Source organism: Micropterus dolomieu, linkage group LG23 (genome assembly GCF_021292245.1).
Source record: "Micropterus dolomieu isolate WLL.071019.BEF.003 ecotype Adirondacks linkage group LG23, ASM2129224v1, whole genome shotgun sequence".
NCBI classification, from domain to species: domain Eukaryota; kingdom Metazoa; phylum Chordata; class Actinopteri; order Centrarchiformes; family Centrarchidae; genus Micropterus; species Micropterus dolomieu.
This window is the reverse complement of record NC_060172.1, coordinates 28910954-28938544: the sequence shown is the minus strand read 5'-3', so window position 1 is coordinate 28938544 and position 27591 is coordinate 28910954. Positions and strand designations below refer to the sequence as shown.

The following is a 27591-nucleotide window of genomic DNA, read 5'->3' as shown; positions in this document are numbered from 1 at the left end:
TAAGACTCTTCAACTCAGCAATGACATAATGTGCCACTGATTGTTGTCTCTGTAACATCAGCCAACATTTTCGCAGCACTATTTTATTCCTGGACTGTGCAATTACACATACACAATTTATTATATTATATCTTATGCACTCTGTATTATTACCTGCACTGTAAATCGATAGCTTTATTTTGATAGCCTAAATAAACGCTAAACTACACTCCTGTCGTGTGTAATTATTTTTACTTCTACACTGTGCAACTACCTCCTGCTGCAACCTGTGCAATGTTCAATCAATCACATCTGTACATAAAAGGTGTACATTATATGCACATAACTCTTATTCTTATCTTTTTGTTATTTTTATTGTTTGATTTTTTTACTCTATTTTTATTTAATGTGCACTTTATTATCTGATGAATTCTCCCAGTGTGGGATCAATAAATTCTATCTTAAGTTATCTGACAAGGAGAAAATATGTATAAATTGCTTTGAATATTCTTGATTTTACTCAGCCCTGGGAATGAGTCTTCTTACTTTGAGATATACAGCTCCTGTTATCAATGAAACTGTCACTGTAATGTACACTGTATACCCTATTGTTTATACTTGATTGTATTATGTGATCGACACACACTTTACTGTTTTTATTGGCCACTTTGGCCACCTTGAGTTTGTAAAGTTTTCAATGTTTTCATTAGGTAATTTATGTGTTTTGTCTTTGCTTTTTGTTTTGTCTGTAGTTGCCTTATTGACAATTATATTTATTTTTCTTAGTTATTTTTTTCACTTCTCTCTTGTTGACCCTCTTGAAAATGAGATGGTCCATCTCAAGGGTTTATCCTAATACATACATATGAACACCAACCGAAGAATTAAAATCTTTTGACTGGATTGTACTTGCTCTGGGGTCTATACCAGAAAGCAGGTTTAACAAACTCTGATTTTTACAATTTAAACTGAGATTACATATTATGTGCAATTAACATTTTATTGGAACTGTTCTAACAAACTAGCAGCTGTCTTATGTCACAGAGCCACAGTGTTATATTTGAGTGAGGGCAAAACAGCTCATAAAATTGGTAACTTTAGATAGTCCTGAGTAACAAACTAATGTCCAACCAAGATTTAGTTTCTGACAAGGGCCTACAGTAAACCGCTAATGCGCTGAATCAGTGAGGAAACAAAACAGTCTGGCTCTGTGAGAAGCAGGAGACACACTGAGCAGAGAAACTCAGAGTTTGTTGAACAAAACATGCCAGTGAGAAGGGTATGTTCACAGGATGAACCAGAGTTCACAGAAAATTATTAGTAAATTTGGGACTGAAAACCATTTCAGGGATAGTGTGGATTATACCCCTCGTGAAAATACAATGAAGCTGCTTGCTTTCATAGAAAATTTAGAAATAGGAGAAAGGATGACAGTTTCATATTTCAAAACACTGTATGAGTTGTGTTTGCACACATTGTAGCAAAATTCTACACTAGCACACTTCCATCTGCATTAGGTGTGTCCTTGCAAACCCTGATAGATTTCACAAAACTGTACTCTCTAACAGCACTATTTGACCATGATACTGATGGACATACTATTGGACTAGTACTATTTGATCAGGTCTCTAAACGCAATGCCGAGTACCACAAACCACGTCTCTCTCAGGAAAACTGCAGTTATTCTTGTTTAGGTTGGTGCGTGAGAGGACGTTTAAATAACCACTCCTATTTCAGCATAATGATGTGGAGAAGGGGCTGAAATCGAGGGGAGGGGTGTCCGGTAAGCTGAGTCAAGTGGCAGCAAAACAATGACAGAAGTATGACAATGTAACCTTAGAAATAAAATCAAAACGATTACTTCAATACGTATTCGTCAACATTACTTTTATTTTGACAGTCATAAGCGGAAGCGTTTCATGTATTTATAGTCAACGTGACGCTCCCATTGCTCGACTCCCCCAGTTCAGAACGCATCGATAATTGAGAGTTGGCGAGAAAAACGGTGTTTATGAGCCAAGTTAGTGTTGTATGCGTCGATTAAATTTGGATACGTGGTTTTTTCTGTCGGTAAAATGGGAAACTGCCACACCGTTGGACCAAACGAGGCCCTGGTGGTTTCAGGTAACGTTAAAGCTTTTTAGATGTGTTTTAGCTCCTTGGGCTCCTTCCTGGCTCGCCAGGCTCCATGAAGGGCTAACGTTATTACAGAGACTGACTTGGAAAATAATTTAACTCTAATAAGAATAGCTCTCCTAACCTGTATTAGAAGTGTAACTCACGGGTATTAAACGTTACGCCAGAAGCTAACGTTACGAGTCGCGTACACGGTCATTAAACTACCAAACCATTCGATGTAACCTTAGCGTCACTTCAGCTAGCAGTTGACAGGTCCACCCCAACCCCCAAAGAAATGTTGATGTCGTTTTATGGCTCTAAATGGCAACTGAGAGACGAGCCACAAAATCCACCATATCGTACCTTCGTTTTATGTGACGTTCTTCCCCAGTTATATTTCTGTAAGGCTTATATAATAAACTCATTAGATTGGCTTTGGTTTTGTATCTGTTCCTGTATTTTTTTTGTGTGTGTGGTTAGTGTAATGTTTGCTTGTGAAACTGCTCTCACTAAGGCATTTTATTGACATAAACCAGCAATCATTGTGCTCATAGTAGAAACTGAGATGTAGGGAAGCTGCGCTGATGTTTATTGTAGGTCTCTTTTTCTTGAGCAGTGGTGGTAGGATATGATGGCTCTCTGCTGCAGAAAGGACTAGAGCTAGATTAATTAAATTCCAGGGGAAACGCTGATAAACTCTCCTTTTTCCACACGCCACCAGCTGATGTTTTGAATACCTCTGACATAGGACACCCAAGACTTGTTTCGTTAATCCCAGGGGCCTACCATATATAAACTCGGGGGCCAGGGCCCCCTTTTGTGTCAAGGTTTTAGTCCGACATTGACATAGGCATTTCTTTAATTCAGAAATCTCTGTAATGTCTGGGTAGTGTGTTGCTAATTTGTATGTTGTCAAGTAATAATTAAATCAATATTATTATGCAAGTCTCTGCATTCACCATTGATCTGATGGATCCCTGGTGGACGTCAGACTCCACTAATGGGAATTACTGACCTTTGTTTTGAAGATCTTCCCTCAGTTTATAAATGTGGTTTGGTAGTGTATTGCAAAAAAAAACATTTCCAGCACGCTTCTGAATCTGTTGAAAATTTCCCTATCTTGATTAAGCTTTTTAAGAGTTTGTCAGTCACCACATAGAGGAACAGTGAGTGGGCGTGAGCTGCACATGCCAATTTCCACAACAGATTAATTTCCCAAATGTGAAAAGAAATGACACACTGTATTTTTAGGAGTTTGGGTGCCAAAACAGAATTTAGATTTAGACTTTATTGGCCCAAAAGGAGATTTGTTTTCACAGCCAGTTTAATATTGAAACATACAGATACTGATCCCCATAAAGTCCCTATAAAATGTCCTTTTTTTCCTAATGTGAAATACTGCCGCTTCATCTTGCATGTTGCGAGTAAAGGCTTTCCCTACTTTTTAAGGACAAAATCCTGCATCAAGAAAAATGTCTCATTCATTCACACTGAGCTCCTCCCCCCTCCACTGTGGCTGAATGCAGTTGGGAATCTAAGTTATGCTGGTGGAGCTCCTACAGCTAAAATGGTGTGGAGCTCCGAGTATTTCTATAGGTCCTCAGCCTGTTTGGCAGTAGGCAAGTAGGTATTTAAGATTTAAAAGCCTGTCCCATCCACATTCCTTGATTTAAAAACAGAACTTCAAATCTGTATGAATTAGATTATGTCATAACAGAGCATGGACAAAACAACACACTTATGGTATACATTCTGTTTCCTGGGTTCCCCAGGATCCCCCTTTCCTTGATTGCATGTTCGTTAGTTCAGTCACACTGGGAATTTGTATAATGTGAAGAATGGGAAATAAAAAGAGTGAGATGTATCTTTTATAGACTTGAAATGACACCTTTTTAATAGTAACCCTGTTGATGGAAATGTTAACAAACATCAGCAGTGTGTGAGATGTGGGTCTATATGTTTTTATTTATTGGGGAGTCAGTAAAGAGAGTCCTGCCCCTCCCCTACTCGTCTGTCTTTCAGTAACCGTCTGGCAGCTGGGAATGTTGCACTAAATACTCGAGATTCAACTCTCACACCGGGGCCAGTGAGTGGGACCAATATGTGCCGCTTAAGAGGGCTTCAGACTGCCACCATTTAGTAGCATTTTGTGACCATTTTTGGAGACAGTGCTACAAAATGTTATATCTTGGAGCACCAGTGCGACTTGCAAATATGCTTCTATGTGTGTGACTGTGTGCACGTCTATGCAAGTTGCTCTTGTCAAAGCAGGTGTCAATGTTTAGTCATCAAATCAATTTGTGGGAATGGCTTTTGGAGGCAGGCCTGAAGGGAGTGGGTTGGGATTTTCTCTCTTGCTAGTTTTAAAGGAGGGAGGATTGTAGTGTGAGCACTGGGCTGTCAGGTGTGATTCTGTGTACCACTGACAAATGGTTTACATGGTTCACAGGTTAGGTTGGAGGGCCCCACAGCAGAATTTATCTTAGAAGCTCAGGAAGTTGCATGTCGATTAAGTGGTGCTCCTAAATTTTGTACTGGTGCACCTATTGTCAGCTGGGAGCACCAGTGCTACTAGTGGAAACAGTTAGTTTGGAAACCCACTTGACCGTAATTATCTCACATTCACTTTAAAACTATTGTTAACATACAGTGTTGTAAGATTTTATAATTGGATGTTTCTGCTGTGTTCTGCATGCAGTTATGTCTATAGGACAATTAAAGTGTGTTTGTAATGTTTAGAAAAAGTTGTTTCAGGTGTTTATGGGCATCGTCAGGTCACTTTATTATGATGTATGCGTTGGATAAATGGTTCTCACTAAAATCACATAAATCACATGCTGCACCAAGTTCGCATGGTATTCAACGAGGCTGAAGTTCAGAGTGGGTCAGTAAGAATGAAGCATTTACTTTGAGAACACACGGGTGAGGTGTGTGTTGCTGTTGTGACAGAGTAGATCACAATAAACTACCTGTGTGAGTGGGAGATGTCCGTGATATGCCAAAAGTGAAAGAAGAGATGAGGCGTCCTATTGCAACACTAGAGGAACAAACATTGTGGGGACTGTGGTTGGGTTTAGTGGTGCCTGTTTTTATGATTTGCTGAACAGCACATGATCCTCTTCCTCAGAAAGCACTTGCAGAATATGAAAACTGGGTCACTGTCTGATCTGGTCTCTTATCTTTCTCCTCCTTTGGAAACCTGGCGAACTTAAATCCAAAGGAAACATCTGGCTCCTTAGCCCGCTAAATGCTCCACTATGTTCACCAGCTAGTCCCTTAACTGTCTGTCTGCTGTTTGGTGTTGGGCAGGTAGTGAACAGTGGGTTTAGAGCTGCTTTGCCAAAAATAGCTGCCTTGTGCAGCTGAAAACAACACTGAGAGTGAACCAAAACAGTAAAACTTGCGAGCCGGACAGCTAAACAATGAGCTGAAATTCACTATAAAGCAGATTGGAGCTGCAGATTCAGGTGATAATTCTTTGTATGTTCATTGCTACAAGCAACCCCTTTCACATTGTGATTTATGTTGATGTAAAATATCAGTTTTAGCCACTTTAAAGGTCTAATAATAATCCAACTAATTGCTGCTGTAATGGGCTAGCCTGTTTCATCTAAGCTGGCCCCATATTGTTTTGCCTGACTGTTATTAACTGATTCTACTACAGTTTTGTTCTGTGTTTATTATAACCATGTGACGTTCATTTTATCTTTGTTATTCCAAAGGTGGCTGCTGTGGCTCCGATCAGAAGACATATGTTGTGGGAGGCTGGTCCTGGGCCTGGTGGCTCATCTCTGACATCCAGAGGTAAGGCCTGTCTGCTCTGGCTCCAAACCAAACAAGTGTTAAATGGCACCGTGCCCACCGCCTCGGTCAGGAAGCTTTTAAAAACAGGTTGTCTGCACACAACAGGTTCTCAGGCCTGAAAACAAAATAGATATTAGAATTCCTACTTTCCACCATTCAAGAACAGATTCTTATACCCTTAACACAATAAAGATTTTAACAGGCTACATAATACGAAAGATAAATTTATGCCTGTAGCACAATTTGGTATCTTTACAACAATATGCAAAACATTTAAAAAATTTTTTACATCTGCATTACAAACCACAATAAGACTCCATGTCTCTTACTAATGAATATTTGTCTCCTTTGTGCTCTGCTATTGCGGGTGTAAGGGTATCTGTACATCCATTTCGTCCAGGGGGGGGATCTTTACAACTAGTGGTCAAATTGCCCAAGAAGATGTTTCCTAATCTTTTGTTGACCTCCTGACTTCTCTTGTAATGCAGTCATTAGACCAGAATTGTCAATGTGTGCAACAAGGTATATCAAAATCTACTGAGCAGTTGGTCAATACATTATTATTTTTTTTTTTTTTTAGCATATTCAGGCTCCTCGGCAACACCCCATGAGCTTTTCTCAAGGACCAGCGTCAAGCCATGTGTCACACACAGCCTCTGTTTTTCTCACTGTCAAAAAATCCAATGACAAGAACAAGCCAGCAATCAATTAATTAATTAAGTGTTGTGTGTGTAGCCAAAGCAAAAAAGTTTCAAGAAACCGAAAAGACTTGCTTATGTTAGTCATTTGATGATGATAATAATAATAAATAATAATAAACAAACAAATTATATTTGGGTTTTGTTCCTCTGTCAGAGCTTAAAACCAGTAAAGAAAATTGTTAGCCTGATCTTGATCAAGTCTAATACTAATCAAGAGACGAAACCTGCAGCTGACATTTGGCCTTTAACCTACTGTAAAGCTTAAAGATGCCTACTCTTAAATGTGGAAAGTCTGTGGCACTGGGTTCAAAGTCACTGATTTTAACGTCAGTAAAGCAGCTTTTGTTTGCAATGAAATAGTTTACAGATTCTGTCATGTTACATGTGACACTGTTTCATGTCTGACTGATCACAAATTTTCAACAGCCCAAAATTGAAGTGCATGTATTCTTCACTTTGTGTAAGGTGTTTTTCCAAAACCCCTAGCTGTTATAAAACCTGCCTCTTTGTTTCTACTCTGCCAACCTGCTTTGCTTTGTCTGGTGTCAATCTTACCCTGTCTCAGCCCCAGTGTGTCTCCTGCAGGTTAGCCATTTCCCTATTAAGTGCTGCTCGTTGTCTTTAGCTGCTAGGCAACATAAAGGCAGACCCCGACAATAAAATAAAGTGGGGGCGAGGCTGGCTTTATAAATGCCCATTCAGAGACTGGCTATCCCAGGGATCCTTTCTCGTCTACTTATATTCTGTCCACATCTCGAATCCTTTCTTGGATGAGAGAGATGTTCTTCCTCCTCTCCAGAGTAGTGACCGCTCAGGCTAAAAGCCCTATGTCCATAAGCTAGTAGCCGGACAGCGTTATAAAAACAGGGGGTGGCTTCCCGCTCGTGATGCAGTAATCATGTTAATGTCCAGGCCTGTGACTCATTGATTCAATTCTTCTGGAAAGAAATGGGAGGTGGAGCTTTTAACCAGAGTCTCCTCTTCCAAGTGTTGCTGCAGTCAGCCTCCCATGTCTTTGACTCCAGTGAAGCCCTGCAACATAACATGTAAACAGTCCAGCTGGAATAGTATTGAAGTGGAGGATTGTTTTTAGAGGAAATTCCAGTGTTATCTTGGAGAGGCGTTGGGATCAAGAATCCTGTCAGCACGGGCTTGAGTTTACGGTTCTTGCTTTTTATCCCAGGTTATTTAAACATTTATTAACAGACAGAGACAAGAGAAGCTGTTTTAGCTGTGTCACCAGCACCACATCATAAATGAAACGGCCTCAAACCAGCAGGTTAGGTTGTCTTTCACCCTCTCCCTCCTCCCCCTTTCTCTTGACCTTGGTTACTGACATTCCTAACAGCTGTTGTCCAACTTACTTGTTCTGCCTCTGCTATTCCCGCCTGCCTGCCTGCGTAGAATGTCTCTGGAGGTTATGACCATCCTCTGTCGCTGTGAGAATATCGAAACTTCGGAGGGTGTTCCCCTGGATGTGACAGGGGTGGCTCAGGTAATGCATTTCAAAAGACTGAACAAAAGCAGTGGCTGGTGCGCGAGACAAAAAGAAGACCCAGGAAAATGGTCCAACTAACAAGCTAACGTTGTCTGTGTGTTTGTGTTTTTCTCATCTTCATGGCTTTTTTTTTTTTTCCGTCAGCAGTGGAAGGGAGACAATCAGCTGTCACTAGCTTCGCCACAAAGCTGAACTCTGAGTCACCTTTCACAACGGGGTCAATAAATGGAGGCTACAGAACTGGCAAAATACAAATTTAAAAAAAAGCTGCATTTGAAAACAATCAGGCAAAAACTTAAATCCTACAAGGCTTAAATTCTGGATAGCGTCTCATTTTGCTCCGTTGTTAGTGATCTGGAGTCCTTGGGTGAATGGTTTCACTTTGTCCTGTTGTTTACTCGTGTTACTGGCCCTTCCCTTCATTTGCTTTCCCTCCGAACATGTCAATTTTTTTTCTATATTTGTCCACATTCTTCACAGGATAACGCTTGAGATTATGACCCTGCAGCCCAAGTGTGAGGATGTAGAGACAGCGGAGGGTGTAGCTATTACTGTCACTGGGGTGGCTCAGGTAAATCACCACACTTTTCTGGGAATGCCAGTTCAGACTCCACTACCCCCCCCTCCACACACATACTGCCCCCCCTCCCTTCTTTTCTCTGGCATCAGCCCATAATCACAGCAGAGGTGGTGTTTCATACAGAGGGCTCAGGTTCAGATGCACACCTGTATTTTTGATTAAAGGGTTAGTTGGGGTTTGTGGGGCTAACCACCTAGAGTAGATGGCGGTTGGCACGCTCCCAGTTTGGAGAAGCAGACTGGAGTACTGGCACATAAGATAAGCAATGTACTGCAGTTCAGTTTATATTTAGAATATTTTCACTGCTTTACCTTGCCTTCAGACAGCCCTTTCCAATGGGAAACTGTATCCATCTGTGCGCTCTTCAAAGCCACCAGACAAAAATACTAAATTTAGGTTGCAAAACACGAGACCGCTGTTGTACCGCTGTCTTGATTGATTTTGTTTGTGTTATTGTGTGACCAAATTAACGCATTAAAACACCAAAGCTACACCATACACAATCGGAAAGCATTGTTTGATGGCAATGTAAAGCGGTGGTGACCACCATCTACTGCAGGTAATACACTGATTATGGATAAGTACCTCGTACACCCCCACTGAGAAATTGTAATGAACCCTTTTGAGGCACTAGGATAGATGTACATACAGATCGGTCACATAGTTACCTTCATATCTGGGCAGAATACACATAGTTAAACTTATCTGACCAAATCAGTCTGATAGTAGCACTGTGTCAAAAACACATCATTCACACATTATTCATTTCAATCACAGTATTGGCTCAATTCAGTTGGAAGTCAAACTGGGTTTCCTGATTCACATTTCACTGTCTCACTGGTACCTGTAGAACACAAACACACACCAGCGTAGCCCCTTGCATTCTGTTGGCACGGTGTTATTTTCAGTTTGAACTTGGTCTTAGTGTGACAGGAGAAGGGGTCTGTGTAGAGCCTGATGTGCATTTTGGTGTCAATCTCAGTGTTTTGTTTGTTTTATTGTGTTTTTTTTGGTTGTTTGATTCTGTTCAGTGCCAAAATAAGTGAGGATTGTTTTTAGTTTGACAACTATTAATATATTAAAGAAAAAATCCACCATAACATTCACTATATATCTACTGCACAATCCATTTGGGTAACTATGCATAAACAATAAAAGCTGGAACTATGTGTTGGGATGACTACGGAGATACCACATGATCATCGAGGCTGCAAGAACTGTGATTGGTCAACTTGGGCTTCTCGTGTTTTCTCTGTCAAGTTTCTTATGCTGGTGAAGATTGTTGGTAGTGAACACAACATTACATTGAGGAATGAAAGGCTCAGTAATCTATAGTCTCCTAATTCAGTAATAAGACAAAGCAAAACTTTCCAGTGCCACTCTCTATAAGAAAGTGAATGACAGAGGGTAAAAAATACTTTAGGGAATATAATTAAAGCATGACACGTCCATCTAGTGTTGCTGTGGTTCTATCAATGCAAAAAGAATCTACGACACCTGTTATCATCATTATTATAGTGACCAATATTGACACGCTTATCAGTATTATCGCAGTATTGTTAAAATTAGTGATGGGAAAAGTCACTCTTTTGAAAGACTCGAGTCACCAAATCTCGTTCATTAAAATGAACTAATCTCTTTTTGTGTCATTTCATCCATTTTAACTAGGCTGGTTATTACGGCGCTGCAGCGCTCTAGTGGGGTGATTTTAAAAAAACAAAACAAAAAAAACAGCGCAGTTCTCAAACACAGAAGGCTGCCTGGCTTGCTCTAATTGAGTATAAAGCACAAATTCACCTCTTGATCTTTCTCTATCATGGTTCTATAAAAACCCATGGAGCCACAAACAAATTCAAACCATGTGAAAACCACAGAAATACGTTGTCAATATTTGATTAAGCCACTACTCCGGCTAAATCCGTCCATTTTCGAGAGAGAGAGAGAGAATATGAACTAATCAGTTCTGCTTCCTGCGCTGCCTGCTTACCACAGCCCTGTAGCCAGCTGTCACGTGACAAATGAACGACAATTCTGTTTCCTGTGCTGACGGAGGCCTTGCAGCTGCTGTGTAACGAATGAACGAGTCCAAGACTATTCACGCATGCGTGAAAATGAATGAATTACTCACTCACATCCAAGATTAGGTCAAATGAACAAAACGTTCTTTTAACGACACAACACTAGTGAAAATGTGCTGAAAATACACTGAAACCATTTCAAAGTTTTATATTGAAAACAAATAAAATGAGCAGCACTTTTAGTTTGCATAAACAATAAAATCTTTTGTAAACCATATCAAATGTGCATTATAATTACATGTTCTAAAGTACAATTTACATGAATACAAATGAGTCTTAAGAAGACGGTGATAGTAATTGCGATGAGCCCAATGATTGACATAAATACAGATGTTGTGTAGGAGTCTGTAGCATTTCTCCTGTTGAAACACTTTTACAACTACTTCGACAACTGCCGGTTTTCAAATTAACAAAATATGTTGGTTTGGTGACTAAACTAAGTAACGTGTTGTCATGTCCAGTGGGTGACTAGAGTCTGCTGACACACCGCGCATACAGCAGCAGAACAACGTGTAGTGTTTTTACCAGAGTAGCTTCTGAAGTCCCCCGCATCATGCATTGAGCTAAAAGGTAACTTATCTTACATTTGTAAGAATAAGTAGTGGGTTGTGGTACGACGTGTCGCCCCGTTTTGCAGCGATTCAAGGCTCCCTCACCAAAATACGACCACACTTCACATGTGAGTGCTGTCACTGCCTTCCTCTGTGTTGCCATTGACCCAAAACAAGCCCATGTTGCATGCTGCGCCTGCTTCTGTTGCTACCTTTGATTGATGCAGTTATGTGTTTTCCAAAGCACGGTAATCAAACGTGGTTTTAATGATGATTAACATTTGTAATGGTAATACTAACCTTCGGGAATTTTACCATGGTTTGTCATTAAACCGGTAACCGTTTCATCCCTATCAATTATAAATCCAGCTTACAGTCATGGATATCTTGAGGAAACTTGTTCTTTTTTTAATGGTGGATTTTTTCTTTAAGAACTTGTAACATAATATACCACTATTTTCTGCATTTCCGTTTGCAAATGATATTCTGCTCTAATTCATTTCCCTTTTTTTGGGCGCATGCCAGCGTTTCTGTTCATGTTTGAAAGAAGATGCCTCATCATCACTTCTGTTTCTGGCCGTTTTGGCCACAGTCATGCCAATATTCCTGTCTCCTCTGTGTTTTCTTACATGCATGCTGACAATGAGCCCACTGTTCTGAACAGCCCCTCACGCTCACACAGTTCACTTCAAAGCAGCTACTCATGCCACTGTTGGATTGGTCCAACCTAAGCCAAAGCCATTATGGAGCGTGTGTCCCATAGTAGCAGGAGATGTGTGTCCTACTTAAATTAAAGAGACACACGTTTAGACTAAGAGGGATGTACACAGCAATTAATTTAGAGGAAACCAGAGAAGTATGTTAATCTAAGATACTGTTAACTTCACTACGTCAATTGGATATTTCTATCACATTTTGCTATGCGACTTTCAGTAGGAGTATTTTTGTCTACTTTGACAGCCTACTGGTCAGTTGGCAGTAAAACCAACTGAAGGACCCGACAAATCTGATCATCTTAAAAAAAGTTTTCTGGCTGTTGAGGAAATGGTTCTCAGGAAAAGGTTGGATGTCATTCTTTTTTTTGGTCACATTTCCAGAACTTCCTGTATTTTGAGAGAGCTGTGGGTTTGGAGGAGGCAGGAGGAAGGGTGGTGTCACGAGGGAGGGTGACGGAGGTAGTTCGGGGTCAGGAGTTAAGGGCAAGAGATTGCCTTTGCACACAAGTCTGTATTCCAGTCTCTGCCTCGGACGGGCTCCCCCTGCTGTCTGTTTGAGCTGGCCCGTGTGTGGTTGTATGGCTGGTTTGCAGCCTTTCCTAATTTCAGATGTTTCCTTGGAATGCAGTCCATCCTGACTTTGTGTTGCCCTCATTCGTGGTATGAGTGCATGTTGCAAAACAAAACTATGTGCACACCTCTCGCCTAAGGACCCAGCTCACTCTCTTTTTCTTACAGCTCCAGTGGAGTACATCATCAGCCCAAACCTTTTGTCTTTTTTTGTCTTGACTGCATAAGTGACCTCCCTTGCTGTCACTGATTTAATTTTATTGTGAATTATCCCACTAAGGTTTCTTTTTCCTCCATTAAATTCCTTCAATTGTAAATTATCCTGTTCATTGTTTTTGAACAGGAACATACATTAGATTGCTGAAACTGTGATTAGCACTCTTGTGCATCAGAGTAGTGTTTTCATTACAAGTACATGCTTTGCATGTCATCATATACTCAAAGGAATGGGTTTGAGGTCAAATTTATGTCTGCATCTTCTGATATTGATCACAAATACAAAGCATCTAAAAGCTGATGGCTGTCCATTTGGTTGGTTTAGCGTGGAGGCCATAGATACAAGGATGCAGCTGTCTGCATTATAAAGTCCAGGCACACAAACACTCAGTCACTATCTTATGATAATTTACATGCGAAAAGAACAAAAAATCCCTTTCCAAAGATGATCCTAAAATGATGTTCTATACACGTATAACTAGTATGGTGGATTGAAAATGTAAAAAATGAAGAATCATTGCGATATTATTTTGCACACTTGGATTAGTAAAACGTAAACTCAGCAGGAACTTGCTAACTGATCATTAATTATCTGGCCATATAGAATTCACTCAATGTCACTATTGGCCAATATTTTCTAAACCCTTGTTTAATCAGATATGGTGACTGTAAACAAGGTTATAAATACAGTGCACAGCCCTGAGTTTATGCAGCCGCCCATCCCCAGGACCTGCCCAGGCTGTTAGCAACATGTTTACGGTCCTTTTTCCTGTTTGAATATGAATTGAAGCAGCTCATCACAGTTGATGTTGTTTTTGCCAAATCAATAGCAGTGATGCATAACCATAAGTCTGATGCACTAGTACTGAAAAAACCCAGCCTTTATGCATCCATAACATTAACCTTTCAGACTTTGTAAGTTGTTTCTGAAATTCTGTTCCCATTTAAATGTTATAATTTCTTTATTACTTAGCAGCAGTTTCCTATACAATACTGATGGTGTAAAAGTTAAAAGAAAAGAATGATGTGTAGTAAATGATGAGATAGAAAGTGATTGATGTTACCACAGAAGCTAGTATCTGTCATGTTTTCATGTGTGCCACACCCATTTGTGCCTGTGTTTGTGAATGTGTGTTCAGCTGACCATCTTTGTCCACATTGGCATCAGGTGAAGGTGATGACAGAAAATGAACTGCTGGGTTACGCCTGCGAACAGTTCCTGGGGAAGTCAGTCGTGGAGATCAAGAGTGTCATCCTACAGACCCTCGAAGGTCACCTGCGCGCCATCCTTGGTGGGTAGCCCCTCAAAACCGCATTGTCACTGCTTGATTGTTGGTTTTTATTTTGTTTCTCTAGCTCAACAAATATGGACAGTACATGTAGTTTTTTAAATATTTGCTTATATTCTAGGAAATGGAGAAGAAGAGGGATTAAGGGAAACACAGACAAGATAGCTTATTATTTTGGCAACATCTTTGAGTCATAACATGTAGCAAGATCTGAGCATGTGTTGCTACCACAGGATTGTTAATAGCTGTTTTTTTTTAAATGTAGATACATTTCGTGGCCATCTTATAACTTTTTAAATTGACTGTTTTGTCCAGTATGAAGGAAAACCGTCACCATGTCACTGGGACTGTGTGAAGCAGTTTTACCAGAAAGGTGGTTGTGGAGTAAAATTAATAACGTACGATACGTAATGTATAATGTGCTCAACAGGTGTGTAATATTATAGAGCAGATATCTGCATGCACAACAACAAAATAATGGGGTTCACTCATATGGCAAAAAAAGAAAAGTCCATTTGAGCACAAGGGAGACAGAATGACCCTGAACACATACATTATATTGAACAAAATGGCAGGTGCTGCTTCTGTTTATTCAAATAAACTCCTGTCGCAAACAGATAATGTATAACTTACGTCAGAGGTGGAGGTGTCTAAAACATCACATGTAAAAGCTTTGCTTATGAGTTGGCGGAGGATGTATATATCTGAAAAAGTTACAGATAATTTGGCCATTATGCTCTCTTCACATGTTGCCCATCTTTGTCAGTGTGCCGATTTGTAGTTAAAATAATGACTGTAGATGTAACATTTTGGATGGGAAGGCACTAACCACCTGATTCCATCCTCTCAGGCACCCTAACTGTTGAGCAGATTTACCAAGACAGAGACAAATTTGCCACTCTGGTGCGAGAGGTGGCAGCACCTGATGTCGGCCGCATGGGCATCGAGATCCTCAGCTTCACCATCAAGGTGTGAGACCTCAAGTTCACTTCATTTCGCATTTATCTTTTGAACATCTGTTTCTAATTAGAATTAGGATAACATAATTATTTACCATACCTGCATATGCATCTGTCCTCCTGACAGGATGTATATGATAAAGTGGAGTACCTGAGCTCACTGGGCAAAACTCAGACAGCTGCAGTACAGAGGGATGCAGACATCGGAGTGGCAGAGGCAGAGAGAGACGCTGGCATCAGGGTAAGAAGAGCTTTAAGAGGAAATTAAAAACATCGATTCTTGGATAGCTGTCACATAAGGAAACCAACAGACTGCTCCTAATCCATTCCTGTCACTATCTTGTGGACACTGCTTTTTTTTTTTTAGGAAGCTGAGTGTAAGAAAGAAATGATGGATGTGAAGTTCCTAGCTGACACAAAAATGGCCGACTCCAAACGAGAGCTGGAGATGCAGAAGGCTTCCTTTAATCAAGAAGTGAACACTAAGGTATCTAGTCAAGCTCAGAGTGAATATGTAGTAAACAATCAAACAAACAAGTATTTATAAAAACTCTCACCTCTCTAGAAAGCAGAGGCTCAGCTGGCGTATGAGCTGCAGGCGGCCAAAGAGCAGCAGAAGATCCGTCTGGAGGAGATTGAAGTGGAGGTGGTGCAGAGGAAGAAGCAGATCACTATTGAGGAGAAGGAGATCGACCGCACTGACAAGGAGCTCATCGCTACGGTGAAGAGACCTGCCGAGGCTGAAGCCTACAAGATGCAGCAGCTGGCTGAGGGACAGAAGTGAGTGGGTCCCATACAGATCGCCATACAGTGCATTAATTCAGTCAATTAATGTCTCCATACTTGCTAACGATGGGGGCTAATTTCACTTATTTCCTTTGAAAAAGTTTTAACAATTTTTGTGATTCAAGTCTCACTGTCCTTATTTTAAGTTGTTGACATTCCTGAAACGGCAGAAACTATGCAGCAACAACCAATACTAGATATAATGTTACATCTCTTGTGACATAATTCAAGGTGTTTACTCATCTAGTGACACTGTTTGGATTAACGACCCACAGTCGAACAAATGAGTCCTATAAAACTACATGTAGACCAAAGGGGCCCCACTACCAACTTTTTAAACACACAATTCAGACATGCTCTCTACATTCTTTCTAACACTAGACATAGTTAAGTTAATAATGTTTCTGATGCTGTTAAAGTTGGTTTCATCAGCAAAATAAAAACAGCAGTAAAACTGGGCTGTACTGTATTTTCAATTTACAATCTGTTGGAAAAATGCTCGTTGTTACCTTATACCTTTATTTTCACTTATACATTCATAACAAACCTGTGCTTTTTATGCTATATTATAGACTTTGAAGTTGTCCAACTCACACACTGCAGGACAGTACATGACTGACTGCTAATTACACAATCCTTTTTGATGCTTCTCTAACCCTACCCCAGGACAAAGACGGTGCTGACGGCGCAGGCAGAGGCAGATAAGATCCGCCTTATCGGTGAGGCAGAGGCCTCCTCCATTGAAGCGGTGGGAAAGGCAGAGGCTGAGAAGATGAGGCTGAAAGCTGAAGCCTACCAGCAGTATGGCGAGGCTGCCAAGACAGCTTTGGTCCTGGAGGCTCTACCCAAGGTCTGTGGTCAACATATGTACACCACTGGTTTTAACCAAAGATCACCAGCATTTCAGCAGTTTGGTTTATCGGTCTGATTACCCAGTGTCTTCACCACTAGAGGGGTAGCACCAGTCACCACTGTGTCCTCTTTACTGCCAACAATTATAAACACATACTGTAAAAACTAATCCTGGACATTTGGCAGTGTTAAAATATGACATGACAGTGCATTTTCTTATGTTTCCTCAACACACCTGGCAGGTGTCTCACATTTAATGCTGTTCACTCTATTCTTAACATGGTGTTTGTTGAAGTATTAGCATACACACTGGTCTGAGCTATCTATCAGAGACACATGACTTTGGTACCAATAGTTTAGTCGCATATTGGTAAGGAGAAAAAAGGGACAAAACAGAGCTCAGTACCTCAAGTATTGAGGCTGAGTCCTTACCGCAGACCTTTGCTGCATGTCGTCCCCCCCCCCCTCTCTACTGTCTCTATGAAATACAGCAAGAAATGTCAAAAAGATGCTCTGTTTTTCATCAGATTGCCAGTAAAGTGGCTGCGCCCCTGTCCAAGACCAATGAGATTATCATCCTGAGTGGAGAAGGCAGCCGCGTGACTGGAGAAGTGAACCGTCTATTGGCTGAACTCCCTGTGTCTGTCAACGCCCTCACTGGGGTGGATCTGACTAAGGTGAGAGTTTATCAGACGCATCTTGTGAATCTTACATCCTTATTTCTGCTGTTATCTTGAGGGTCAGCTGTATGCTTGTCTTATGATAAAAAAAATATATATATATATATATATTAGTGTTTGAACTGCTTGAATAAAAATAAATAAATACAAAGCAGCCTCATAATACTGTTCGTTAATTCATGATTCACATATTTGCTAGAAATTGGACGTTTTCAGTGTAACTAAAACATTACAACAGCTGACCCGAGGGCACTTAACAGAGCACAAATACCTGCCAACACTCAGCTATTCTCCATGTTTCCAAGCTGCAGCCTCCATGGTGTTAGTTTATCATTCATGTCTTCAGGGACTTTCCAGCAAAATAGCACAAGAATGCAGCCTGGGAAGCCACATGGAAAATTTTACCAAGTGTTGTAGTTCTTACTATGTGAATAGCAAACTATAGTTATTGTGAATAGTTTGCTAACACGGTCACAATAACTGCCTTATACGGTGATAATATGTCAGTGTTGTATTGCTTGTTCAGCTGCCCCTGAGCGGCTAAAAAGTAATTAATGCAGATTTAGGAGTAAGCAGGTCCAGTTAATTTCATTAATTTTTAACATTTTAGATTTTTCTTTTAATCACTCCTTCAAATGTCATCCAATCTTTCCCAGATTCTGTACATACCATTTTTTTGTATGGTAACTTTAAGTTATTCTTGTGTTGTTTGATGCACCAGGGAAAGCTATAATTGATAGTTGCAACATTTAAATGCACTGTGCAATTGCAACCTAACTAACTAACTCAACACACGTACATACTGGCTCGAAGTAATTCTACAAAATATGACAGCATTCTGTCTTTAGTTGGCATTACAGAAACATGATACTTATAAATGGTCATAACACAAAATAACTGGCCATAATTGCATTTAGATGTTCTTCCAAAATCTCATCAGACTGTTGTTTGCTGTGATTGGCCACTGGGGGGTGCTGAAGTTTAAGGATTCCAGTAAAAAACAAAAAAACGTCTTTAAACAGAATCAGCATCCATGCTCAGCAGCAGTCACCTCTATTTCCTTCATTAAACAGCATTTCTAGTTTCATATTTAATTCAGTAATAGCATAGAAAATATATAGCTGTAATTTCTGAATGTGTTGTCGCACTGTGCATTAGGCCCTTATGTACCAGCTAATCCTTTTGTCCTCTGGTCCACAGATACCTCTGCTCCAGAAGATGATCAGCCCACAGTGCCAAACAGCCATGTGATGAATCAGGCCAACGACCCGTTACTCTGAATCCTTCGACATATATCTGCCTCAAGCATAAAAGTAGTATTTTCAGCCTCTGACCCCTTTATGCAACTGCCTTTGACCAGAAACATTTGACACCAATCAAGATGGTTTTTTATATTTTTAAGAGGTTTTTAATTTTCTAAAGGAAAATAAGATGGGGCCTTACTTCTTAAGGACCAGACTGTATGTATCTTCTGTTGTTTTTAATTTTCGACACATTTATTCCTATGACACTGCACTAGTTAGCCAGGATTATATGCTGCAATCCTGTTCCGTCATGTACAAGTCATCTAAAGCAGAGTTGGAACACTTTGAATGTGGTTGTGTTAAACATTATTTATAGATAGAAAAACACCACGGTCTTCAGGAGTAGATACTGGTAGGAGTCTAAAACATATAAGGACAAATATGAATATTGTTCTCTCCACCAGAGCTGTTTTAGAGCTGCCCAAAGGTTGGAGGGCACTACTTCCATGTCAGGTGTTTTGATATTTATTCACCGTGGGAGCACAGCAAAGTGTCCCAGCTCCTGCCTCTTCATTGAACAGTCATTCGTCTAATGCTCAGATAGTGAGCACAGTGTCAACTAGGCAGCTTTTATTTCCTGTTTACTTTTAAAACGTATTTTTTATATAGATTAATTAGACTTACCTCTGACTCAGAGAGAACTTGATGGATAACCAAACCACGCTTACACGTAAGGCTCACCAGATCCTCACCCACTGTGATTGTGAACTTTACAGTAGATATGATATCAGTGATATTTGAATCACTTGTGCGATACTTCTTACCTCCCGGGAATTGTCATGTTGCCTGTCTTCTTGTTCTAATGTGCAGTGCCTGTTCACCACACAAACCTTAGGACAGTGGTTTGGCTTTAGTTGGATTTACAGGATGTCAGAGTGTATTATTGTGTTTATAGATGGACAATTTTGTTCCCTGTCCTCATAACATCCGCTTATACTCACAGTAGTGTTTACTCTTCACTTTTGTCACATGTTTGAATAGAAAGGCGGATATAAACATGAAGCAAACACATAATACAAAGCCATATTTAGAAAAGCTTAGCCTTAACAGACCCCCTGGACGCATGTCAGGCTCACTGAACATTTCTTTCTTACTCATGTAGCCCATGGTAGAGTTAGGAGGAGGAAAGCGGGACAGAAGTAACAAAATGAATGCTCAGAAACCTGAGACAAACTCCTCCTTCTACTCAGACGTGTTTCTCAGACGTTGTTTCAAATGTGTACGTATTTTTGTAACTTTAAAAGAGTACACCTGGTTGAACCTGGGTTGAAAGTTGCCACTGTTTTGCATATCTGACCCAATCTGTGGTGACAAAGCAGGAATTAATTGTCACATTCAGTCGCTCCGTAAACTCATGAAGTTGGGGGAAAATAAGCATGTGAACAGGTCGTGAACCCTGAACATGGTGTTTGTGCTCGGGTGGTCTTCAGTTTGTTTAAATATAATATCGAGCAGTTGGACCGCCGACTTTTCCTGCTGCAACATGTACATTTTCTTGTTGCTCACTGATGAGGTCGATCTAATTACTACATGTAGTCTGTTACAATCATTTAAACATTAAAGCCAATGTCCAAAGTGATGGTTCTGTGTTGCATACACAGTGTGCCCAAATTGTATGTTTCAAACTCTAGATGGCAGAATTTGAACCCAAACTGAGTTACACTCTAAGATAAATGAGCCTTTTGTTGCTGCCTCTTATACATTTAAACCTCTGTGTTGTATTGCCACATTAGTTTGGGCTGCCCTTTTTCTTTTTTTATGTGTTTTGCTTCTGGTAAATCACACCGTGAATGATCATTAACCACTTTTTAGAATCTGTGACCTTAAATGTTTTGTTTGTATTTTGTCGCTGACCATTAAGAAGCTGTCATAGTCGTACCATTTTCTTTATTTTTCTGTGAATAAACATGTGGCTTGTTTGGTCTGAGCACATTTCATTTTGTTTCTGTGTTTGGCAAGTTCTAATGTGTTTCTGTGACTATTTTACCGGTTTATAAATGTTGTGTAATATGTGATTAACAGCATTAGTCATTCAAAACTGACAAAGATCACCTGAACGTGTAGCCACTGTCCCATTTTCAAACCCGCGAGAAGTCACTGCAGCCCAGCGGAGCCCTCCAACAGTTTAGGTCTGGAGATTCAGACATCATTTTTAAGTCAGCTTCACGATAGATGATTGACGTTTGTATTCATTTAGATTCATTCATCTACATGGAACCTTTATTCACCTGATTGAAAGGCTGCACCGGTCCGGTCATTTGGATAGAGTGGCTGGTTTGGAAATGCAAAATTAACTCTAAATGAAAGTTGTAATAACTCACAGTAGGACTATACTTTTGTAATGATCCTGTTATTTAGAAAAGTAGATTTTGTTTCTGTACACAGTGCCTTGTGTTAAATAATGAAGAGGATGCAGTTTTTTGACTATCAATTATCATGACCTTACTGTCAGACAAAGTAAAACTTAAACTTAGTAGAATGTGTTTCTTTCCACTTTTTGTTTGATGTACTTTATGGCATTCTGTACAAGGGAATTATTTTTATATATATATATATATATATATATATATATACACACACATTTTGACCATTGTATTGTGTACCAAACAATACAATGTCTTGATATATATCGTCTAATCAGAAGAGTAGCAACTTTACCACTCCCAAGTGGCATTTTAGAAGAGAATGTGGTAAAAGACCAAATACTATAGACCTACGCCTTAACTCTTGTCTTCATCTGAAACATGTCCGTCTGTTGTCTATCATTGAAAATAAACTGTAATCTCTATTTAAATTATATTGTTGTTTTATCTTCTCATGTAACACTGGCCTTCAGTAAAACGGATCCAGCATGGCATTTTAAGCATGTGTTCATGTTATTCTGTGTTGTGTGCCGTCTTATAATAAATGTTTCACCACTTCCTGTTGGCCTCACTGTCTGTCTGTTACAGAGGTATTATATTAGGAAGGCTTGACTTGGCGTCTCACGCACATAGCTTGCAAAGATGACATTGCCTGCACTACTGTGTATCAGTATTTTATCAGTGGTCGGAGGTCTGGATGCTGGTGAGTTGACTGTGACATAGTGGTAAAAACATCTCAAAATGTTACCCATACTTTGAGTATGACTAACAGTTATTAAAGAGCTATATAAGGGAGTGGGACTTTAAAAGGTACTATATATAAGAAACTGCCACACAACTTCAGTACCAAAACTATACCTGAATGCAATGACACACTTTATATCCTGTATGACAAGCTGGACCCAAGTGAGCTGTACAACCCTTACATCCATTTTCTTGGCAAAGATGACATCTGTAATGAACACCTCATGAAATATTGTCATGCATCCCTAATGTTTAAGTCTCTAAGTGGCAAGGTGTATGCTCCCCCACCACAAGGCCAGCTCTTAGAGGGGACTGCCTGGTCCCTTACAGGACCAGCTCCCTCAGCCAGTCTGGCTTTCCTGTGAGAGCTTCTGGAGTACCCTACCAGCTGAAATAAGAAACTGCACCACATGCCAACAGCCTTAATTTCATTATCATTATTCTGCTAACATGTCCTATGCCTGTTGCAGACTGTTTGTGTGGCTTGTGTATGTGTGGACGTATTTACTAGTATTTCATCCACAATGTGATATTCATTTTGTAAAATCAAGTCACTTACGACTGTGCTTACATATTTATTGTGTTATATTACAGATTTAAATTTAATAATTGACTATTACTATTAGCACTGTATTATGTTCACTGTTGATGATGGCTGGTAACAGTGTACTCTCTCTAACTACCTGATGCTTCTCTTCAAAGGCTAATGTGTGCAAAATGTGGTTATTAATATTATTGGTCATTTGTGCTCTGTTGCCTCATATTTCTTTGCATAGCTACATTTGCTTCCTGTTCTTCTGCATGCTTTATGCACATCTTGCCGAAGGACTGCAGCTGAAAGGAGCTGGATGGCTAACACTGGCACACATCTAAAGGAATGCAGATTAATGTGTGTTGTCCTTATAAATAAAGTAAAAAGAAATTAAACGTAAGGCTTGTTGTCAGACTTTTGTTATATGGAGTCAGTATGTATTTTCCCCCCCAACAGCTGATCTGGACAGCTGATGACCCAGTGAGAGTCCATATTCAACCTGAAGAGGGCAGTCACAGTCATCTCACAAGCTCCAACAGAGGACACAGATAACGCAGCAACACACTTCAATGCTATTGTTAATACATAATAGCCATAAAAAACTACCAGTAATACTACAACTACTACTATTACCACTACAACTACAAATAATAATAATCATAATAACACATTTATTCATATAACTGATTATTTGGGTGTTTTTTCATGTTTAAGCCAATTTACAATTTGCTTTCCAAGATACTGCAACATGTTTCAGATTTTTCTAAAGTGATTTAATATCTTCCAGACAGTTGTTCACTTTCAAATACTTTTCTGTACTGTAGGACAATAAAGCTAAGAGTGACTAAAAATGTACTTGAGTTTTGTGTTGAAGTTACACGTTGCATTGTATTGCCAAATGGCGATAGTGAAACTTTGATTACAGTGAAAGCAAACATAATCTTCTTCACTGTGATGGGAGTTTCTTGTGGGGAAACCACAGTTGAACAGAAATGATCTAAACAAACAAAGTCTTTGCTTGAATCTCTGACTCACTGTCTCATTTCAATTTCAGATTCATTTTTAGAAAAAAAAGAGCACTGGACCCAGACTTTAACATGTTACAAGTACACGAACAATGATTTCACTTTGCATTTCCTTGTAGACTTTCTTTAATGTTTCAAAACAACAGAATATATTCCCTGATGAGTAATACTTAATCAATTTTGTTTGGTTAATCAAGCCCAAAATGCATTTATGGATCCTCCAGTTTCTAGCTGAAACTTGACCCAGACAACTGATGTTCAGTGTTGGAAGAAGTACTCCGATCCTTAACACAACATACATAATATACATTTACATATATAATACTTTGTTATGAGCAAAAGTCCTTCATGCATAATCCTACTTAAGTACAAGTATGAAATTATTGTCACCAAAATGTACTTAACATATCCAAAGTATAAGTACTGATTCATCAGAGAAATGGCCCCTGTGAATATGAAAGTATCAGATTAATACTGATGCATTAATCTGTAAGCAGCATTTTACGTTTGTAACTGGTCGAGGTGGAGCTCCTTTTAAATACAGTTAGTTAAGTCTACGTGTTCCCAACCTAGGGATCGGGCCCATCTAAAGAAACAAAATCGGAGGGGTCATGAGATGATTAATAAGAGAGAGAAAAAGAAGAAGAAAAGTTCTAATACACAAACATAAAGTCATTTTTTGTCTTTTCATTAATCTTTGCTTCTATGTAAAAATTCACAAGCCACATATGGCTGATGTTTTCAGATGACAGCGGTAAAAAGTATAACATTTCCCTCTGAATTGTAGTTCAGAAATGAAAAGGAAATACTGAAGTAAAGTACAAGTACCTCAAAATTGCACCAAAATATATACGGTAGTCTCTAAGTACAAATTATTCGGTATGCTCAATATAAAAAGAGCCCTGAGATAACTTCTGTTATGATATGGCGCTATATAAATAAAACTGAATTGACAGTACAGGACTTAGTTATATGTACTTACATTTTCCCCCTCAGTTCATCTTCTATATGCGCTTGCCATGGGGTTGGTAAAATTTAATGCATAAACCCCCCCATAAATAAGAAATACGTGTGAAATAAATGCACACATTTACCTGCCACTCTCGTTCATTTCTGAGTCAATTGTGTTCAGAAGCTTAAAGGATGTCTCTGATGTTGCAGCTCTGTTTGGAGGCCTTCCTACAGGACACAGTCTCCAGTTATTTAAAAGGGGGGGGGGGGATGTGGCTCACATTACTCCTGGCCAGATGTTTCATGCCTCTGAAATAGAAACATTAACTACACTCAGTTAATGGGGGGAAATAGGAAAGAAAAAATTAAATTCTCACTCAAATCTTTTTTTTTTTAAACCTCCAGACATTATGTTGCCCCGGAGGATGATCAAAATTAAACTCTTTCATAATGTATCTCTCCCTTTTTTCATTCTTCCCCCACTCTTAATTAGTCTGCTTATGTAAAAAACTAATTTCCAATGTATTGTATTTTGCTCTGATCTGAGCCAGTGGGCTTTAGTTGGACAGGAGTGGGGGGCAGGGTGATACTGGACAAAGCTAGAAACATATGTTAGAGTATTGGGGAGGGGGGGCACTGTACATGATGTAATGGCATTGAGATTGCCCTTACTAACATTGTAAGAGAATTTTTTCTCCACTTCATCTACACAATACAATACAGTTTAATCAAACCCTCAACAAGCTTCCCCCGATGACTTTGGATAAAGCCGGCTTGTTGCACAATGAGAGCTTCCTGCCTTCCTGTCTCCACATGAGGTGAAGAACAAAAACACTTATCTGTGAACGCAAATGGAAACGTGTAGAGAGAGTGCAGCATTTCTGCTGCAGATAAAGAGCCGGAGTGAAACTAAACCACCCAGATAGTCCTACCTCCATCTTTATCTGTGCCTACAGGAGGACCTCTCACACCCCGAACCAGCTCCCACACCCTAACTAGGGAGTGTGTTACCATGGTAACTGTCATGTCCCACCTAAAGAACATGTTGCAAGTCATAGACAGCGTCTATAAACAAAGATGTAGTTACTGAATTGAATTATCGTATCATTGTTGAAAACACTTGGAATCCCAGTCGTTCTCCGTCTGCAGGTTAACACTAACTGTGAAGAATGAACTTACCTTAGAATAGTGGTGTAGTTGTGGCTGAGATGTGCGTTGCTGATGATGTTAATGATTTGGTGTTGTAGCAGGAACACATTTATCAGCGTTGCTTGATAAATCACTACAATCAATTTCTTAAAAAGGGGGTGGCTACAGTGTGTATTCTTTTGTATATGCTGAACTACATGACTATGATCTCATCCAATTGCTACTTAACAAGCTTTTTTGTTGATTTGATGAGTCCAGAGTTTCTTGCAGAAGGTAAGAGGCCAGAAGTTCCCCCACGCAGACATATATTCTTTACAAAGACGGTCTATTTTTAAGGGATGTACACAACCTGTCAGGGATTAAAGACCTGCTCTATCACAGTCTAGGCCACCATTTGATGCTGTGAGTTTGATGTGTGGCATCTGTGACACATCCAATAAAAAGTCTGATAACATGACATCAGCTGACAAATCGTAGTATTAAATTCCAACACATGAAACCATAAATCCAACGGCTATGAGATCCAGAGGATTTAAGAGATGGTGAATATTAGTATGTATTAGCGCATTGTGAGATAAAGCTCCAAGCTTTTTAATAGATGATGACATTCTGTTTCAGCTTACTGCTGGCTTCTTTTTATTAGACTTGTAATAACATGAAAGGCCAAAACTCACAAATAAATTCTGTGAAATGGTTTGGACGTGAAGAATATTTGCAGAAATAGAGATATATATCGAGTGCTTCAAGGAAAGGGTTTGTAATGCTACTGCTAAGTCATGGATTCAATGTTTAAAAATCAACTCTGGTACAAAATGACTTCATATTCTATTGAAAAGGATATATGAATGGCCTCTTTCCTTTGATATAAATGAATGTTCTGTCAGCATAGATTCTTGCTCCTGTCGACTGTTTTCATTTGAAATAGCAGTGTATATGCAGTTAAAATAAAAACGGTATTCATGTGTGTTTCATGTGTTTTTCTGCAAAGTCCAGCTGGGTGTAATAAGGGTGTGGGCAATCATTGGACAGAGGCCATCAGGTCAGCACCAGATAAGAAAAAGTTCACCCTGTTCTGTCTGGTCCACCCATATGTCATCACAGTATGCTAATGAGCCGGGGGCCTTTAAGTGCCGGAGCCCAGCGAGCGGAGCAGTTAGGAGCCTGTGAACCAGACATGGACGCGGGGCAGCCATAAAAAAGCAACACGTGAAGGAAAGCGTCCAGCCAGCCATCAAAGATGCCACGGCGTGCAAAAAGGTGAGTATGTAGCACAGAGAGGAGGTCGTGAGGCCTCTGCAGCAGGCGACAGAGATGTTGCTGTTGCAGGTTTACAGTTTTTTTGCTGTTTAACAGTATACTTTAACAAAAAAGGGAATTTTCTTCTGACTGGCATTTGAATACATGCCTTTTTTAAACAGAATCTTTACCATATGATTAACATTTTCACTGGCTGACCTTCACTGTGTGCATCACTGATGAGTCGTCTGTCTTTACAAACAGAGCCGGAGCTCACTGTGAACAGTTTTGTCTTGTACCCTGGACAGGATATCATCTTATACTGTAAGTTTATTAAAGAGACACTACAGTATAGATGATGTACTATCCAGGGTTTCATTCCCCCTACGGCACTAAACAGACACACACTCAGGTCCAACTGACTGCAGTAGCTGCGCAATCTTTAGAGGAGGGCCATCAAACCGTTACCATTACTGAGTTTTAGCAATGGTAAGGGTTATATGGCCCTCGCTCGCTGTCTTCTGGACTGGGAGGACGAGGAAATTTGGTGATTGATGCGTTATTCATGAGCTCCTGGAGGACATCTTCTGATCCCATTTTTGAGATGTACTTGTGGATGCATGTAAAATAAAGCTTATGGCTCCCAAACAAATGAGTCTCATTATTTTGATAAAAACACATCTAAAGCAGGGTTTAAGCCTCCTAAACATCTTGTGTTTGAAGGATTACTTTAATGTGCTGGCTGACATGATGTCATAATATTTTCAAGCAGCAGTTGGCTTGTCTAAGTGGTGATCTCTGCTGCGCAACCGGCTTGTCTAATCACTGGGAAGCAGCCGTTGCAGAGAGCAGGGAGAGCTTGAGGGGCTGACACAGCTTCTGTGAGACATTCAAGGCCTCTCCCTCCCTC

The 27591-nt window shown here is 39.8% G+C and overlaps 1 protein-coding gene across 4 annotated transcripts; it reads left to right on the top strand.

The window, feature by feature from the left end:
* The first annotated feature begins 1934 nt into the window (after positions 1-1934).
* On the top strand, positions 1935-21604 carry LOC123962846 (flotillin-2a). 4 transcript variants are annotated; one of them, XM_046039257.1, is made up of 11 exons: positions 1935-2103; positions 5820-5901; positions 8581-8671; positions 13980-14103; positions 14951-15069; positions 15187-15300; positions 15427-15546; positions 15625-15839; positions 16512-16695; positions 17225-17374; positions 18578-21604. In XM_046039257.1, exons 1-11 carry the CDS (start codon positions 2055-2057, stop codon positions 18626-18628), a joined length of 1299 nt encoding a protein of 432 aa, XP_045895213.1. In that variant the 5' UTR covers positions 1935-2054; the 3' UTR covers positions 18629-21604. The 4 variants fall into 4 exon arrangements, with proteins under 4 accessions (XP_045895213.1, XP_045895214.1, XP_045895217.1 ...); XM_046039258.1 differs by lacking the exon at positions 8581-8671 and adding an exon at positions 8007-8097; XM_046039259.1 differs by lacking the exons at positions 1935-2103; positions 5820-5901 and adding an exon at positions 8013-8097.
* Positions 21605-27591: the final 5987 nt, after the last annotated feature.

Bases quoted from the DNA above. Each gene is read 5' to 3' on its own strand.
- LOC123962846 (XM_046039257.1), top strand. From the start codon at position 2,055: ATGGGAAACTGCCACACCGTTGGACCAAACGAGGCCCTGGTGGTTTCA. The intron at 15,301-15,426 runs GTAAGAAGAGCT...TTTTTTTTTTAG, and splicing joins AGAGAGACGCTGGCATCAGG to GAAGCTGAGTGTAAGAAAGA. The intron at 16,696-17,224 runs GTCTGTGGTCAA...GTTTTTCATCAG, and splicing joins TCCTGGAGGCTCTACCCAAG to ATTGCCAGTAAAGTGGCTGC.